General features: G+C 39.2%; 1 protein-coding gene across 1 annotated transcript in view; it reads right to left on the bottom strand.

Annotated features, from left to right (window-relative positions):
• PRKG2 (protein kinase cGMP-dependent 2) overlaps nucleotides 1-19,420 on the bottom strand; it is a 100,817-nt gene extending 81,397 nt beyond the window's left edge. The window contains exon 1 of the mRNA XM_003414127.4: nucleotides 18,476-19,420. Within this exon, the coding sequence (XP_003414175.1) occupies nucleotides 18,476-18,936 (461 nt within the window). The 5' untranslated portion in view covers nucleotides 18,937-19,420. The remainder of the gene's footprint in view (nucleotides 1-18,475) is intronic.
• Nucleotides 19,421-19,691: the final 271 nt, after the last annotated feature.

Here is a 19,691-nt window from a genome sequence, read left to right as displayed (position 1 = left end):
TTACATTCTGTTTTTTTACCTCATCTGGAGAGAGGAGATTGAAAGCTACAGACCTTTCTTTCCTTCACATTTCCCAGAGCTTGATCTGTAAGTTTCCAAAAGAGAATCAAAATATCTGCTTGAAATTTACCAATGGAAATTTATTCAGCACAACAAACAAATACTCCTGGAATGATTATATGGAAGTTGGGGACTCCTGATCACTCACGCTTCAGGTGAATTGTATATGATACTCTCTGGCTGTTTCTGGGTATAGCACTAAAAATATAGTCAAATAAGACTGCACAGAAAATTCTACAGCTAACAAATAATTCTAAGGCATTGGTGTGGAGAGAAGACAATTTTTATTATTATTATTATTGTTGATGCTTTTGTTTTGTTTTTTGAGACTTTAAATAAAGAAAATAACTTTCATTAAAGGAGAACTAGATGAAATATATCTTTCCCATAGAAGGTACTTCTAAGACAGTCCAAAAACTAAAAGCTTTATCTTTGGTTTCATACTTTTCACTTTTCTCGAGAATTTTATTGCATTTTAAACCCTAAAAAAAGCCAGGCAACAAGAGCTGAGCTACTCAGATTTACAGAAGAAAGAGAGAAGGCCTTCCGCCTGGAAACTGCAATGATTATTAGGAGGTGAAGTTCAGCAGTGACACCTCCCTCTGATCTGGCCAGCAAGGAGAAAGAAAGGCCACTGCCTTCTCAACTATATTATTTCTACTTCACCGTACACTGTGTATCTAGCAAGGAAATGGGCACTGTCCAAAACAGCTCACAATGTTTGTGAGGGAAAAATGGGCCAGGAAAGAGCGGAGCCCATATCAGAGGGCACTAGATAAGGTAAGTGAGGAGAACTGAGGCTCCTGCCCAGGCCTTCAGGACAGTCAGTCATTGAATGCCAGCACTGCTAAATTCACCTGGATTAACTTGTTTTGTGGGAGCCCCTGGATGGCGCAAGGAGCCCTGGTGGCACAATGGTTAAGCCACTGGCTGCTAATGAAAAGGTAGGTGGTTCAAACCAACCCCTGGCTCCTTGAGAGAAAAGATTTGGCTATCTGCTCCCATAAAGATTACAGCCTACAGAACCGTACAGGCAGTTCTACTCCGTCGCAGAGAGTCGATAGGAGTCAGAATCAACTGGACAGCACACAGCAACAACAGCTGGGTGATGCAAGCAGTTATGCACTTGACTATTAGCAGAATGGCTGGCAGTGTGAACCCACCCAGAAGAATCTGAAAAGAAGGTCTTGGTGATCTGCTTCCAAAAGGTCACAGCCTTGAAAATGCTATGGAGCAGTTCTACTCTGCACACATGGCATAGCCAAGCAAGATTCACAAAATTATATACCAAACCACTGCCATGGAGTCAATTTCAACTCACAGTGACCCTACAGGACAGGGTAGAATTGCCTCATAGGGTTTCTAATGCTTTATATCTTTATGGAAGAAGATTGTCACATCTTTCTCCCATGGAGCTGCTGGTGAGTTTGAACTACCCACCTTTTAACCTTTTTGTTAGCAGCTGAGCTTTTTAACTACTGTGCCACCAGGGCTCTCAAAATCATATAAGTAACCTATAAATCAATAAGCTAACCATGCAAATAAAATGAGCACAGGTTTCAGAGTTGTTCCGATTAAGTGGCAGCAGTCTTATTATCTATGTGAGGGATTAGGCATTGCCAGCAGTGACCATAGGCTGGTTACTTATGCTTGCTAAGCTTCAGCTGATAATACTAACCCTACAGGTTGGCTGGAGCCCTGGTGGTGTAGTGGTTAAGAACTCGGCTGCTAACCAAAAGGCGGGCAGTTCAAATCCACCAGTCACTCCTTGGAAACTCTATGGGGCAGTTCTACTCCACCCTGTATGGTCGCTATGAGTCAGACTCAGCAGCAACGGGTTTGTTTTTTTTTTTTTACAGATTGGTTGAAAAAATAAATGAGATAGCTACATACAGGTCATGAAGCCCTCATGGCACAGTGGCTAAGTGCCATGTCTGCTAATCAAAAGGTCAATGTTTCAAATCCACTACAGCTTCTTGGAAACCTTATGGGGCAGTTCTACTCTGACCTATAAGTTTGCTATGAGTCAAAAGGAAACTTTTTTTTTTTTTTTTTTGTCATATATAGGTCATAGCACAGTGTGCTTGGCTAATAATACATACTCAAAATTGCTACTGGTGGCCATAGATGAGTCTGATATTGAGAGGGGGAGAAAATTAGGAGACAACAAAGAAAAAGTGAAAGGAGCAACAGGAAGGGGCAAAAAGAAATAAAGAGAAGAGAAGCAAAAGAGGAATAGAAGATTAAATGAGGAGCTTCACTGAAATGAAGTCAATAGATATTTTTGAGTTGATTGTGTTCATCTGAAGAAGTAAAAGGAATCTTGGATGTTATAACTGCTAGCCAAGGCTACTGGGTCAAAAATAGCTATGGTTTTTATGTGGTATAAAAATATCATAATGCATCCTAAAGAACTCTCAGGAATGTAGTCCACAAGGCATGGGTAGGATCAGGGTCAGCGCGATATTACAATGTGCACTTATCATTTCAACTACTCACAACCATTAAGTCCTCAAATTCTGAGTGTTTTCCATCTCTTAATTAAAAATTGCTCCTGACACATAGCAATTTGCAGACTAGAGGTTTTGAGGATAAAGAGAGAAGGAATAAAGGTCAGAAAGCTCTGGTGGTCCAGTGGTTAAGTGATATGGGTGCTAACCAAAAGGCCAGCAGTTCAAATTCACCAGTAGCTCCTTGGAAACCCTACAGGGCAGTTCTACCTTATCCTATAGGGTCACTGTGGGTTAGAATCAACTCAACAGCAATGAGTTTATTGTTGTTTTTTAATAAACACAGCAGAAGATAATTTGAGAGGCTGAAAAAGGGCTTTTCTGAGGGTATAGAGTTCCTTGAACTCTTGGAGAGAAGAAAAAGCAGAGGCAGAAAATGAAAGGAGCTGGATGCCAGGCCTCAAAAATTCCACCTAAAGCTTCCTGAACCTCACCTAATATCAAGAGGGACAGTGGTGGTTCAGTGGTCACCTAATATCAAGAGGGACAGTGGTGGTTCAGTGGTAGAATTCTCACCTTCTATGCGGATTTTTTTTTATGCGGGAGACCCTGGTGGTGTAGTGGTTAAGTGCTACGGCTGCTAACCAAAGGGTCCACAGTTCAAATCCGCCAGGTGCTCCTTGGAAACTCTATGGGGCCGTTCTACTCTGTCCTGTAGGGTCACTATGAGTTGGAATCACTCGACGGCACTGGGTTTTTTTTTTTTTTATGCGGGAGACCAGGAGTCAATTCCCGGCAATGCACCCCATGCACTGCCACCACCCATCTGTCAATGGAGGCCTATGTGTTGCTATGATGCTGAACACATTCCAGCAGAGCTTTCAGACTAAAATGGACTAAGTAGAAAGGCCTAACGATCAACTTCCAAAAAATCAGCCACTGAAAACCCTACAGATCCCAACGGTCCAATCTGAAACCTATCATGGGGATGATGCAGCACCTGGCAGTGTTTTGTTCTGTTGTGCATGGGGTCGTCATGAGTCGGGGGACAATTCCACAGTTATCTCACCCCAGGGTAGCTGGTTCTGATCTGGATGTCTGCACGCATATTACTGTTATACAACATAACGTTTTGATTTCAAACATTCAGACAACTTTCACCAGCTATATCACTGAGTCGTCTTCACTCATAGCTTCTGGCTATCTGGTCACCACACAATTGGACTTTTCTCTTTTTCCTTGCCATACATAGGGAGCTTTAGTTTTGGTTTTCTGAAGACCCAGGTTAAGACAACAGTGTTTCTAAGCATAAGTACTGATTTTTTAGCTGCCCAACTCATAATTAGTCGAGTTTTTACATACACTCTTCAAAACCTTTAATAACCTACGTATGTAAAATCTAGCTATAGAACCTCTAATGCAGCAACATGTAAATCACTCTCGATGGAAACGGAAAAACACAAAAAGCAGGGTTCCCCCTCCCAGCAAAATTTCTCTCTATTGTGAACTAATAACAGAGCAGCACTTTCTAAAAGCATGCATTTCAGAGAGAAATAACAATAGGAGAGCTGTCTCTAATCATAGCATTTTAAATATATCTACTTCTGATTATATACTTAATTTTTTACAAGGCTTCCCAAATAAAATGCCAAGCGGGGGGGAAATGTTGCCATAGAGTTGATTCCAACTCATGGTGACCTCATGTGTTACAAAGTAAAACTGCTCCATATGTTTTTTTGACTGTAATCTTTACAGAACTAGATTGCCAGGACTTTCTTCTGCAGTATCATTAGGTGGGTTTGAGCCAACAACCTTTAGATTAGTAGCCAAGCCCAAAATGTTTGTACCACCCAGGGACTTAAAATGCCAAGAGTTCTGTAATTTTCATCTTGGAAAAGTGGTATATAGGAATGCTCAGAACAGACTCTAAACAGCAGATTTCCTAATTTTGAAGCCTAGTTTCAATATTAAAAGCTGTGAACCTTAGGCAAGTTAATTATATGTGCCTCAGTTTTCTCATCTGTATAATGGGGATGATAAGAATATCTATCTTAGAAGGTTGCAGTGATGATTAAATGACTCAGTATTTGTCAGCATTCAAAGTGATGGCTAGCACATAATGAATGATATATAAATGTTATTATTATAATTATTATTTATTCTATAGAAAAATTCCTGTTCCATAAAGGAGCCACATTTCTACAATGTACTGATAAGTTACTCTTCCTCGTATTCAAATGCTCAGTACTGCTTTAGAAAGAAAGTACAAACATACTCTTCCTCACTCTTTTTCCACATCTTATTTAAATGTATGACTCACTAGCGTTTTCCACTTTTACCTATTCTGTTCCTGGGGTGGGAGAGACAAATAGAACTAATTGTCCTTCCTAAAGCTGGAGTTAGATGGCAAGTCTTTGTTTTATCCTTCCTTTTCATGAAAAAAACAATAGTTTCAAATGATAGCTTAAGCTTTCTTAGTGAAAGGCAGTCGTACCCACAACTTGCCAGATGTCTCTGATTAATTTGCCTGTGTTCCACCAGACGTTCAGCACGAGCTTATGATTCTGCTCTGCCGGTGCAGAAGTTTGCTAAACGATGTCTACATAAACAGAAAATTTAATTTCAGTAAGAAATCTGACCTCTGGAGGCATGGTTTTCTTGTTGCTCCAGGCAGATCAGATTTGGATAGAAATCCTATCAGAGCTCTTCCCTGCCTTCCTTCACCACTGAAATTCAGTTCTCAGCCTTGAGAAACACTAGACAGGCAGTCCCCAGATCATGAACCAGTTCCTTTCCTAAGTCTTTCCTTAAGTCGAATTTGTATGTAAGTTGGAATAATTAGGCACAGTTTGTACCTAACGTTCGTCAAATATTTTCCTAGTATGTAGTACATAGTTTACCTTTCTATGCATAAAAAACATTAAAAAAAAAACACATCCAGATACACTAAAACATCTTTAACATAATAATAACACATTGTTGAGTCGATTTCAACTCATACCGACTCTACAGGACAGAGTAGAACTGCCCCATAGGGTTTCCAAGGAGTGGCTGGTGGATTCGAACTGTCGACGTTATGGTTAGCAGCCGTAGCTCTTAACCACTGCACCACCAGGGCTCAACATAATAATACAGTAATAATAATAATAATGCTTTGATGCTTAACACACAGAGTAGTGCCCATTTGTTATTACAAACCATTGAGTGCATCTTGAATTTCTAATATAATAGGCTTTACAGGGGTTGGTTCACAACTATGGGTCGTACATAATTTGGACTTTTATAACCCAGGGACTGCCTGTACTCATTTGAGAACCTATACATGCTCCTACTTACACACCATGGCCTGTTGTTTAAAGAGATGGATCAAACCCATTCTCTGTATCCTTTTCACAGAGGGCTGCTCTTTGAGGAGACAAACCAAAAAAAAAAAAAAAAAACCTGTTGCTATTGCGTCGATTCTGCCTCATAGCAACCCTATAGGACAGAGTAGAACTGCCCCATAGGGTTTCCAAGGAGCTCCTGGTGGATCTGAACTACTGACCTTTTGGTTAGCAGCCATAGCTCTTAAGCACTATGCTACCAGGGTTTCCTTGAGGAGCCAGCACTCAGTAAATACTGATGCAATGGGCAGGCTCTGCTCAGCTCCACATGGAAAAGGCCGTACCACCAGAAAGCACCATCGCTCTCACTACCAATCAATGAGTTGGAATCACTCGACGGCACTGGGTTTTTTTTTTTTTTTTTTTTTATGCATGTCATAATAAGACACACTGGTGCCCAGACTGGTCTACCTTGAGGACTTTTAGCTTTCTGGGTAATCCTGAGAACACTAGAGCAAGATTGTAGAGAAAATGAACTGGTCCTCAAACTAAGAGCCTGGGATTCTAATTTTAGCTCTGCCATCTACCATGGCATATTCTGCAACTTACCTGCGCCTGTTTCCTCACTTTTCCAGTAAGGGAGAAAGCATAAAATAATCTTTACGGTTCTTATAGATCTAAAATCTTCTGATGTTGATCATATTAAATTTAGATCAGAGTATTTGATATACTGTAATACTCAGACTCATCGTGTGATTTATGATACTTCAGAACAGTTGAGTACCTGCAATAAAAAAGACTATGTGCCCATGTAGTTTTATGCTTTTGAAGATCTAAAAGAGTCAGTGGACACAAAGCCAAGTCACTACAAACAGCTATGATACTACAGGTTCAGTGCATCTTATCAGAGATTCCACACTGTGCCCACCTCTGTCTGACAGCCACATTCTCATTTTCCATGGCTCTGTCCTAAAATTGAACACAAGCCTTACATTATCTACAAAGTCAGGTCATAATTTCCATCTTACACAATAACAGATCCAGTCAAAGCTACATAATAGAGAACTGCACTATCCAGTACAGTAGCCATTCGATATATGTGGCTATTTAATTTTAAATTAACTTCAATTAATTAAAATAAAAATTTCAGTTCCTATAGGAAAACTTGGAAATGGATAATGGTAACGGCTGAACAATATGACAAACATAACTAATGTCACGGAAGAGTACATGTGAAAAATGTTAAAAAGGCAAACAATTAGCTACATATGTTGGCCACAATTAAAAAAAAAAAATTCAGTTCCTCAGTCACATTAGCCACATTTCAAGTGCTCAGTAACCACATCTGATTGTTGTTGTTGTGTCCTAGAGTCAGCTCTGACTCATAGCAACCCTATATACAGCAGAAGGAGACACTGCCTGGTCCTGCACCGCCCTCACAATCATTGTTATGCTTGAACCCATAGTTGCAGCCACTGTGTCAATCCATGTTGTTGAAGGTCTTCCTGTTTTTTGCTGGCCCTCTACTTTACCAGGTATTATGCCTTCTCCAGGGACTGGTCCCTCCTGATAACATCTGGCTGGAGGCTGCCATACTGGACACACAGATTATCGAACATTTTCATCATTGCAGAAAGTTCTACTGGACAGCACTGAATTATTTTAGAACCTGATTTTAAAACACAGACCCTTGAATTTTTGTAAGAGACAAATTTCAAAAATTCCCCAAATGGTATCAGAGTACACAAATTCCTTCATATAAAGCAGTTTAAGCTACCCCTTCAGACTCTAAAAGCATACTTCCTGGGTTAGGGGACAATAAAGCTGCCATGAGTGGGGGCAACCTAGCAGTTGATGAGGCTCAGTCTCCACTTAACAACACGTTTGAGCACTAGAGCCTCAGCAAAATCAGAGACTGCTGCATCATGGGCTTTAGAGTTGCTTGTGAATTATTGAAAAGGAATCCTCAAATTCCAAATTTGTCATTTAACCAAATTTTGTTCTCTGGTTTCTGTCAGTACTTCATATCTCCCTAATACTGACTACAGGAGGGTTGGGAGTCTGCCATCATTGTTGCTCACTGTCAGGTACTCATCAGGGACATTCTTTTTGACAAAAGGACGGAGAAGCCATTCAATGGCTTTCTGATTCAGTGTGAGGGGTGAACTTTATCCAAAATGTAGTTGAAAATGTATTTTTAAAAAGTTGCCATAGGAGGTGGGTCGAAGATGGCGAAGAAGTCAGATGCTTCAGATGAGCCCTCTTATAACAAAGACCAGAAAAAACAAGTGAAATGATTATATTTCTGACAAGCTAGGAGCCCTGAACATGAAGGGCAAGGTTAGAAAATAGACTGAGTGGCGGGGGAGAGAGAGATGGTTCAGAAGCGGAGAGGAATTGACAGACCTGAATGGCTGGGAACCCTCAGGCACCATTCCTGGGAATGACTGCAGCAGGCTTGTGGTACCATTTGGCCACAGTTTCTTCAGGAAGAAACAGCCAGCCACACAGCCTACTCACACCTCCGGAACCACAAAAAATGGCACTTTCAGCAAAAGCTAAGTACTTGCATATATTTTACTGTGCCCCCAGCCCCCAAGCCAACTTCAGTGGCTGTCGATGTCCCTGGGCCTGAGATAGGTCCTGCTGTGTGCTCTGAGCCATTCTCCTGCCTTGAAGAAGGAATAAATCCATAATTGGTGGAAAAGATAATCTGCCAGCTCCACTAACCTGGGGAGTTCAGTACAGAAGCAGCTCCTGTTGAGGCATAAACAGTCCATGGACTTTGAATACCTTTCTTCTCTGCAGAGACCTGTGTGGGCCTATTTCAGGAGAATAGGCCCTTGTTGGCAGATTGCAACTGTTTCAGTGGTGCAGTGGAGAGATGGGTGTTTTATGTTTGACACCGCTTTGCCTATTAAACAGAGTCCTCACCTACCCACAACAGGAGCCTAAGGACTGGTAACTACACTCAGGTCACCCAGCCACCAGCAACCGGGGTCCAAGGATAACTGGCACCTCCCAGTCCTTACAACCAAAAGCACTGGGTGCCTATGATCCATCTGCAGAACCCACCACTAGCACTCTCTAGGGAACAGGGACATGCTTCCCTTACAGACATTCAGGGGATGGTTGTTAGCCCCTGCTTTGTTCAGAACATGATCCCCTGTTGCAACCAGATACCAGTACCTACACCAATCACCCCTGCCCCTCTAAGACTGTAGGACAGAGCCTGTACCACACACTTGATGACCAACTACCTGGACACCTGAGCTGAATCCATACAAGAAAAGTGAATGGACTCGTAGGCTCATATACCTGATAACAGCTCTAGCCATCTGGTGACAGGACATTAGAGCTTCAAAGGTGAAAACAATCAAGGTAGCTCACTCAAGCAACCTATTTGGGCATATCAAAATGAAGCAAACCAAGAAGTTACAATACAGTAAGCAAACATAAAATAAACTAATACAATAACTTATAGATGTCTCAGAGGCAACAGTCAATATCAAATAACATAAAGAAGCAGACCATGATTGCTTCAACAAGCTCTCTAAACAAAGAATCAAGGGATTTCTGGATGAAGGTACCTTCCTGGAATTACCAGATGCAGATTACAAAAGATTAATATACAGAACTCTTCAAGACATCAGGAACGAGATCAGGAAGGAGATCAGGCAATATGCAGAACCAGCCAAGGAACACACAGATAAAGCAGTTGAAGAAATTGAAAAGGTTATTCAATAACACAATGAAAAATTTAATAAGCTGCAAGAATCCATAGAGAGACAGCAATCAGAAATTCAGAAAATAAAATTACAGAATTAGACAACTCAGTAGAAAGTCAGAGGAGCAGAATTCAGCAAGTGGAAAGCAGAATTGGTGAGATTGAAGACAAAGCACTTGACACCAATATATTTGAAGAAAAATCAGATAAAAGAATTTTTAAAAAATGAAGAAACCTTAAGAATCATGTAGGACTCTATCAACAGAAATAATCTGTGAGTAATTGGAGTACTAGAACAGGGAGGAAAAACAGAAAATACAGAGACAATTGTTGAAGATTTTTTGGCAGAAAACTTCCCTGATAACATGAAAGACGAGAAGATAACTATCCAAGATGCTCATCAAACTCCACATGAGATAGATATTAAAAGAAAGTCACCAAGACATATTATAATCAAACTTGCAAAACGAAAGACAGAGAGAATTTTAAGAGCAACTAGGGATAAATGAAAAGTCATCTACAAAGGAGAGTCAATAAGAATAAGCTCGGACTACTTAGCAGAAACCATGCAGGCAAGAAGGTAATGGGATGACCTCTATAAAGCACTGATGGAAAAAAATTGTCATCCAAGAATCATATATCCAGCAAAACTGTCTGTTGCTCAAATATGAAGGTAAAGCTAGGACATTTCCAGATAAACAGAAGTTTAGGGAATTCATAAAAACCAAACCAAAACTACAAGAAATACAAAGAAAGGGAGTTCTTTGGTTAAAAAATCAATAATATCAGGTATCAATGCAAGACTAGAACACTGGACAGAGCAATCAGATGTTGTCAACCCAAACCAGGAAATCATAAAAATAAATCAAGACAAAAAAATGCTCAAAATATGGAAACAGTAATGTCATTATGTAAAAAAAGACAACATTAAAACAATAAAGAGGGACTAAGAAATGTAGGCATAGATCTTTCATATGGAGAGGAAGACAAGGTGATATAAAGAAATAAAAGTTAGATTTAAACTTAGAAAAATTGGGGTAAAAATTAAGGTAGCCACAAAGGAGACTAACAATCCTACTTAACAAAATAAAATACAAGAAAAAAATAGAGATTCAGCAGAAACAAAATCAACAACAATGAATACAAGGGAAATACAAAATATAAACTACTCGGCACAAAAAATTAAGTGTGAAAAAGAAACTGTCAACAATGCAAAAAAAAGACATCAAAATGACAGCACTAAACTCATACTTATCCATAATTACGCTGAATGTAAATGGACTAAATGCACCAATAAAGAGAAAGAGAGTGGCATAACAGATAAAAAAACATGATCTGTCTATATGCTGCCTATAAGAGACACACCTTAGACTTAGAGAAAAAAACAAAATAAAACTCAAAGGATGGAAAAAAATATATATATCAAGCAAACAACAATCAAAAAAGAGCAGAGTGGCAATATCAGTTTCTGACAAAATAGACTTTACAGTTAAATCCACCACAAAGGATAAGGAAGGACACTATATAATGATTAAAGGGACAATATACCAGGAGGATATAACCACATTAAATATTTACACACCCAATGACAGGGCTGCAAGATACATAAAACAAACTCTAACAGCATTGAAAAGTGAGATAGACTGCAATTATAGTAGGAGACTTCAACATACCACTTTCGGTGAAGGGCAGAACATCCAGAAAGAAGCTCAGTAAAGACACTGAAGATCTAAATGCTACTGTCATCCAACTTGACCTCATAGACATATGCAGAACACTCCACCCAACAGCAGCCAAGTATACTTTCTTTTCTAGTGCACATGGAATATAGTCTCTAGAATAGACCACATATTAGGTCATAAAGATCCAAAACACTGAAATATTACAAAGCATCTTCTCTGACCATAAGGCTACAAAAGTAGAAATCAATAACAGAAAAAGCAGGGAAAAGAAATCAATCACTTTGAAACTGAACAATGCCATATTCAAAAACAACTGGGGCATAGAAGACATTAAGGGTGGAATTAAGAAATTCATAGAATCAAATGAGAATGAAAACACTTCCTATCAGAATCTTTGGGACACAGTGAAAGCAGTGCTCAGAGGTCAATTTATATCAATAAATGCACACATACAAAAAGAAGAAAGGGCCAAAATCAAAGAATTATCCCTACAACTTGAACAAATAGAAAGAGAGAAACAAAAGAAACTCTCAGGCATCAGAAGAAAGCAAATAATAAAAATTAGAGCAGAACTAAATGAAATAGAGAGCAGAAAAACAATTGAAAGAGTTAAGAAGACCAAAAACTGGTTCTTTGAAAAAATTAACAAAATTGATAAACCACTGGCCAAACTGACAAAAGAAAAACAGAAGAAGCAAATAACCCGAATAAGAAATGAGATGGGCGATTTTACAATGGACACCAACTGAAATTAGAAGAATCATATGAGATTACTATGAAAACTTGTACTCTAACAAATTTGAAAACTTAGAATAAATGGATGAACTTCTGGAAACACACTACCTACGTAAACTAAAGAACAACTGAATAAACCCATAACAAAAGAAGAGATTGAAAAGGTAATCAAAAAATTCCCCAAAAAAAAAAAAAGCCCTGGCCCTGACGGCTTCACTGCAGAGTTCTACCAAACTTTCACAGAAGAGTTAACACCACTACTACTAAAGGTATTTCAGAGCATAGAAAAGGACAGAACACTACCAAACTCATTCTACAAAGCCACCATATCCCTGATACCAAAACCAGGTAAAGACACCACAAAAAAGAAAATTACACACTTATAGCCCTCAAGAACTTCTATGCATAAATCCTCAACAAAATGCTAGCCAGTAGAATTCAACAACATAACAACAACAACAAAAAAATTCACCATGACCAAGTGGGATTCACACCAGGTATGCAGGGACGGTTCAACATTAGAAAAATAATTAATGTAATCCATCATATAAATAAAACAAAAAACGAGAACAACATGATCTTATCAACTGATGCAGAAAGGCATTTGACAAAGTTCAACACCCATTCATAATAAAAACTCTCAGCAAAATAGAAATAGAAGGAAAATTCTTCAACATAATAAAGGGCATTTATACAAAGCCAATAGCCAACATCATCCTAAATGGAGAGAGTCTGAACGCATTCCCCTTGAGACCAGGAACCAGACAAGGATGCCCTTTATCACCACTCTTATTCAACGTTATGCTGGAGGTCCTAGCCAGAGCTATTAGGCTAGAAAAAGAAATAATGGGCATCCAGATTAGCAAGGAAAAGTAAAAGTATCTCTATTTGCAGATGACATGATCTTGTACAAAGAGAACCCTAGGGAATCCTCAAGAAAATGGCTGAAACTAATAGAAGAGTTCAGCAGAGTATCAGGATACAAATGAACACACAAAAATCAGCTGGATTCCTCTACACCAGCAAAAAGAACATTGAGGAGGAAATCACCAAATCAATACCATTTACAGTAGCCCCCAAGAAGATAAAGTACTTAGGAATAAATCTTACCAGAGACGTAAAAGACCTATAAAAAGAAAACTATAAGACACTACTGCAAGAAACCAAAAGAGACCTACGTAAGTGGAAAAACATGCCTTGCTCATGGATAGGAAGACTTAAGATTTTTAAAATGTCTATTCCACCAAAAGCGATCTATAGATACAACCCAATTCTGATCCCAATTCCAATGACATTTTTTAATGAGATGGAGAAACAAATTACCAAATTCATATGTAAGGGAAAATGGCCCAGGATGAGTAAAGCATTACTGAAAAAGAAGAACAAACTGGGAGGCCTCACTTTATCTGATTTTAGAACCTATTATACTATCACAGTAGTCAAGACAACCTGGTACTGGTACAACAATGGACACATAGACTAATGGAACAGAACTGAGAATCCAGACATAAATCCATCCACATATGAGCAGCTGGTATTTGACAAAGGTCCAAAGTCAGTTAAATGGGGAAAAGACAGTCTCTTTAACAAATGGTGCTGCCATAACTGGATATCCATCTTCAAAAAAATGAAACATACCTCACACCATGCACAAAAAGTAACTCAAAATGGATCAAAGGCCTAAATATGAAATTTAAATGATAAAGATCATGGAAGAAAAAACAGGGACAATGCTAGGAGCCCTAATACACGGCATAAATAATATACGAAACATTACTAACAATGCAGAAGAGAAACTAGATAACTGGGAACTCCTAAAAATCAAACACCTACGCTCATCCAAAGACTTCACCAAAAGAGTAAAAAGATTACCTACAGACTGGGAAAAAGTTTCTAGGTATGACATTTCTGATCAGCGTCTGATCTCTAAAATCTACATGATACTGCAAAAACTCAACTACAAAAAGACAAATAACTCAATTTAAAAATGGGCAAAGGATATGAACAGGCACTTCACTAACGAAGACATTCAGGTAGCTAAAAGATACAAGAGGAAATGCTAAGTATCATTAGCCATTAGAGAAATGCAAATCAAAACTACAATGAGATTTCATCTCACTCCAACAAGGCTGGCATTAACCCAAAAAACACAAAATAAATGTTGGAGAGGTTGTGGAGAGACTGGGACATTTACACACTGCTGGTGGGAATGGAAAATGGTACAACCACTTTGGAAATCAATTTGGTGCTTCCTTAAAAAGCTAGAAATAGAACTACCATGCAAACCAGCAATCCCACTCCTTGAGATACATCCTACAGAAATAAGAGCCTTTACACGAACAGATACATGCACACTCATGTTCGTTGCAGCACTGCTTAAAATAGCAAAAAGATGGAAACAACCAAAGTGCTGATCAGTGGAAGAATGGATAAATAAATTATGGTATATTCACACAACGGAATACTACGCATTGATAAAGAACAGTGAGGAATCTGTGAAACATTTCATAACATAGAGGAACCTGGAAGGCATTATGCTGCGTGAAATTAGTCAGTTGGAAAAGGACAAATATTATGAGACCACTATTATAAGAACTCGAGAAATAGTTTAAATGGAAAGGAAAATATTCTTTGATGGTTACAAGAGTGGGGAGGGAGGGAGAGGGAGGGAGAGGGGTTTTCACTAATTAGATAGTAGATAAGAACTATTTTAGGTGAAGGGAAAGACAACACACAATACAGGCGAGGTCAGCACAACTGGACTAAACCAAAAGCAAAGAAGTTTCCTGAATAAACTGAATGCTTTGAAGGCCAGAGTAGCAGGGGCGGGGGTTTGGGAACCATGGTTTCAGGGGACATCTAAGTCAATTGGCATACTAAAATCTATTAAGAAAACATTCTGCACCCCACTTTGGAGAGTGGCGTCTGGGGTCTTAAACGCTAGCAAGCAGCCATCTAAGATGCATTAATTGGTCTCAATCTACCTGGAGCAAAGGAGAATGAAGAACACCAAAGACACACGGTAATTATGAGCCCAAGAGGCAGAAAGGGTCACATAAAGCAGAGAGACTACATTATCCTGAGACCAGAAGAACTAGATCCTGCCGAGCTACAAGCAAGGACTGTCCTGACAGGGAATACAACAGAAACCTCTGAGGGAGCAGGAGAGCAGTGGGATGCAGACCACAAATTCTCATAAAAAGACGAGACTTAATGGTCTGACTGAGACTAGAATGACACCAGAGGTCATGGTCCCCAGGCCTTCTGTTAGCCCAAGACAGGAACCATTCCCAAAGCCAACTCTTCACACAGGGATTGGACTGGACTATGGGATAGAAAATGATACTGGTGAGGAGTGAGCTTCTTGGATCAAGTAGACACATGAGACTATGTGGGTAGCTCCTGTCTGGAAAGGTGAAGAGAGGGCAGAGGGGGTCAGAAGCTGGCCAAATGGATACAAAAATAGAGAGTGGAGGGAAGTAGTGTGCTGTCTCATTAGTGGGAGTGCAACTAGGAGTATATGGCAAGGTGTATATAAATTTTTATATGAGAGACTGACTTGATTTGTAAACTTTCCCTTAAAGCACAATAAAAATTAAAAAAAAAAAAGTTGCCATACAGTCAATTCCAACTCCCGGCGGCCCCTTGTGTGTCAGGCTAGAACTGTGCTCCATAGGGTTTTCAATGGCTGACTTATTTGGAAGTAGATCTCCCTCCAGGCCTTTCTTTCTAGGCACTTCTGGGTAGACTCAAATCTCTACCTTTCAGTTAGCAGCCCAGCACATTAACAATCTGTGCTACCCAGGGACTCCTGACATGTATTAATAGAAAGAGATTTAGTAATAAAGGCAGCCAGCAAGCTCTATAAAAGTTCAACGAAGAATCATTGGAATGAACAGAAGAGCCATATTGACTGATACATTAAATTTCCTAATATCTATCAGGGACTCCTTGGAAAAGTGGCCAAACCAGTGGATACCGTACATTATCCTTTTGTCAGTGAAAGGCACTATCATCATGTTTAATGTTCTAACTTGTATAAAAGTAATTCTTAAAAAAAAAATTTTGATAGCCTTATAAAAGATACATAAAAATATCCAAAATTTGCATGTGACTTTAGTCCCAAACTAGAACTATTTGGAAATGGGGATTGAATTATAATATTGATTACTTTTGAACCAAATGGAAAATTATAAATCTCTGAATTGATGATGCTAGGTATCTGTGTTTAGCTAGTTATTCCAGACTTAAGGAGAAATGAGAAATTGAGCCACAGAGAAGTCAATGAACAAAAGACTGATTTCCATACTCTATTTAATTTTCCTATTTAGAGCTACACACAAGGCTCTGGGAAAATCAGATGAGGGTTATTGGTTTCTTTAGGACTTAATGATTAAGGCATGAATTAGCCCGTTTCTTCCCTACGCCTTGGACACAGACTTGCACCCATTTGGTTTCCCTGTACAATGAGGGGAACCACTGCTAATCGTTATCAACGTGAGGTCTTTCTTATCCTGTGTCCCAGTCACTGACAAATAGACAAATAGACAAAAAGGAGTGTGGTTTGGCCCAGAAATTGATTGTGCATAACTACTGATTTTCTCTTTCTGGTTATAACAGGGCTAATAAAGAAATCCAAAGAAATAGGCTTATCTCAGATGGTTCCGATACCCAGGAGAAAAGTATTCTGCTTCAAGGACGGCAGAAGTCTTTGGAACAAAGTAACTGAACAAAATTTTTGTTCAAGGTGAAAAATCTGGTAGAAGGTCAAAGAATATGTAGGGAGAGGGTCAAAGAAGATGAATTGCTATTAAATTCTCTTAAATGTTCTCCTAAATATGAAAGAACATTGCTGTTTGAAATATGTTTGTGGCTAAATAATATGTTTATGTGTACATACATAGCAATATAATATCTAACATGTAATATTAGTATATGTTTACATATATATCACATAAAAAGAGAACACTGGGTGATGTTCAATCTTTGTAAAATAAGCATTAAGTTTGTAATACTTATAATTTCTGAATTCAAACCATTAAAAAGTAAATAATTATTAATTTTTCAAAGGGAATAAGACCATTCTTTTTTTTTTTTTTTAAGCTAACAATAAGACTTTTGGCTCAGTCTTCTAAAGTCTAATATTAATCAAATTTCCTTCAGTCACAGAATATTATGATTAATAATCCCATAAGACTAATCCTTAACAAATTTTTATCGATCACCTATGTGCCTAGGACTGTTAACAAACTGATGAATTAAATCTTCTTTTATAATTTTGTTGTCAAAATTAATCACTTAGTTGTTTAAGTTAATGTTTTACCTTGATTTACACTGCTTGAGTCTTTAAAACAAACAAAAAAAGAAACCCAAACCCAGTGCCATCGAGTCGATTCCGACTCATAGCAACCCTCTAGTCTTTAATATACTAAAATTTGAATTAAAATTCTAAATCTTGCACTTCACTTTAGAGATCCAGGATCAGTCAAGACATTATCAAGCCAAGAGATCTTATGTCAATCAATAAGTACTTAGTCCTTTAAAAATAATGCATAATTAAATCATGATTTTCTAATAGATCCTTCCTGGTCAGAAAACTCAAACCTTTGTCCCCCCAAAAATGATCACTCACACATACACACCCATAAGAACGCTATGGTAAATATTCACATGTTCTTTAGAAATTCTTATTTTTAAAATTGTTTCTAGTTTTAATTGTTCTTTCTGCCTGAAATGTTCTTTTGTCCTAGTCAGGGCTCTTCTTCCTCCTCCGGGTCTCAGCCTGAAGGTCACCTCCTTAGACACGCCTTCATGACCATCCATCTTTGGGTACTTCCTTGCCTTTCTCTCCCTCTGACCCAGGTACCACTAAGTATATACTGTTGGTTTCCTTTATATAATTTGCCCCAGTTAATAATTACACATTGTTTACGTATTTCTGTGTATATTGCCTATCTCCTGTATGAGACAGGCCCTGTGTCTATTTATTCACTTGTATATTCTAGCAAAAGATAGGTGTTCAACATAAATTACAGACTGAATAAATAAATGAAGGGATGAATGACTTCAGCCTTCTTTGTGGCTCCAGCTAATTCCTTTTTCATGGCTCAGACTAACTTTAAAGAAGTTTTTTTTGCTATACATATTCATAATTCATTGTGGTTTGTGTACATTTTAAGTCTACTCCTATAAAAGAGAGGAAGGATAGACTTCGTAAAACTATCTTTCCACACTCCCAGGATTTTCAAGATAATAGAAATGACTTTTAGTAATCTCAGCTCCTCGGTTATATATATCACAAAGTAAAAAAGTCCGGGTAAAGTGCCAGTCATACTTGGAAGAAAAGTTCTGCTCACAGGGACATCCAAAGAAGCTCCACCATTCTCAAATTTGAAAAGGTTAATATGCTGTTTATCCTTAAGAAGGCTTAGTAAATATCACTCTAGTATGTCATAATACAGAGGCAGTCTAAGTCCAAAGCGTGTAGGAACATCTTACCTGGAGTCCTTTCTGACTCTTGCTTTCTCAAAGGAAAATTCAGGGGGCTTGTTGAGGTCGTAGGTTCGAGTTGTTGGCTCAGCAGACACCCCAGCCTTTGCTCCCCTCCGGCTATGGAGAGAGACCAACCCTGAGGTCTTCCGGTGGACCTCGAGAGGCACTTTATCTGGAGAGGCCTGAGGCAGGCTTCCTCCCTGCATAAGCACCACATCCTGAAGCTTGTTCAGCTGGATGCACTTGTTCTGGAGCTCCTCGGTGAGCTCGGCAATGGCCACGGTCTGTTTCGACAGCTGTTCCCGCAGCTCCTTCAGATGGTACTCCCGCTCCTGGATCTCAACATCCTTCCTCCTCAGCTCTCTCTCCAGCTCTGTCACCTTGCTCCGCAGGGCATCGATAGTGAAGTTCCCAGAGTGGCCATCTGGGTTCTTAGAATGCTTGGGTTTCACGGAACCATTTCCCATTTTGCTCGGGGACCTGAGGAGGGCACGGAATTGGGAATTACCTGTCAGAGTTTCATTTTCCAACAGCCCCCACCATCCCTCTCATCCAATTTCTTCCATAACTAAAAACACTGCAGCCATCATTGGTTTGATAAGCAATAAATTCCACATGCTTCCAGAAGAAAAGCTATGAATTGATTTCCTTCACCCCTCCACGAAGAAGAGTTGGTCTTTGGGTTCATTCTTCCCCATCCCTTTGCCAGCACAAGTATCACACCTAAGCATTTTGCATGAATGGCCTGGGTTACCTGCTGTTCTCTCTGGTCATTCTCTCCAGACAACTATCAAAAGCATTGCAACGAAACTGCGATTTGGACGTCAGCATGGCGAAGATAAACCTCAAATGAGCAGCTACTACAGTAGCAGAGGCTTGGAAATGTCACAACTCTCACAGCTCCCTGTGAGGCTACCGTTAGAAACCTTTCCCTGATTTGGAAAATGGCACATCTGCGTTCCTCAGGAGGAGGAGGCAGCAGTCAGTGTCATTTTATTAGCAGTTTTCTCCTGCTGTATGTATCTATCGAATTTCACATTTCTGACAAAGTTCACTGTTAAAAATGTCTGGATCATGGTCACTAGGAGGTAAAAGAGAGGTATAGGAATTCTTCTACCTCCTTTACTCTATATCCTAAGGCTGAGGTTGTCCCAAAAAATGATCACCTACTGCACAAGCCTTTATTCTATTCCTCTCAATATCCTCAGTACCTACTGAGTTT

Source organism: Loxodonta africana, chromosome 5 (assembly GCF_030014295.1).
Source record: "Loxodonta africana isolate mLoxAfr1 chromosome 5, mLoxAfr1.hap2, whole genome shotgun sequence".
Classification (NCBI taxonomy): Eukaryota; Metazoa; Chordata; class Mammalia; order Proboscidea; family Elephantidae; genus Loxodonta; species Loxodonta africana.
This window is presented reverse-complemented; position numbering and strand designations above follow the sequence as displayed.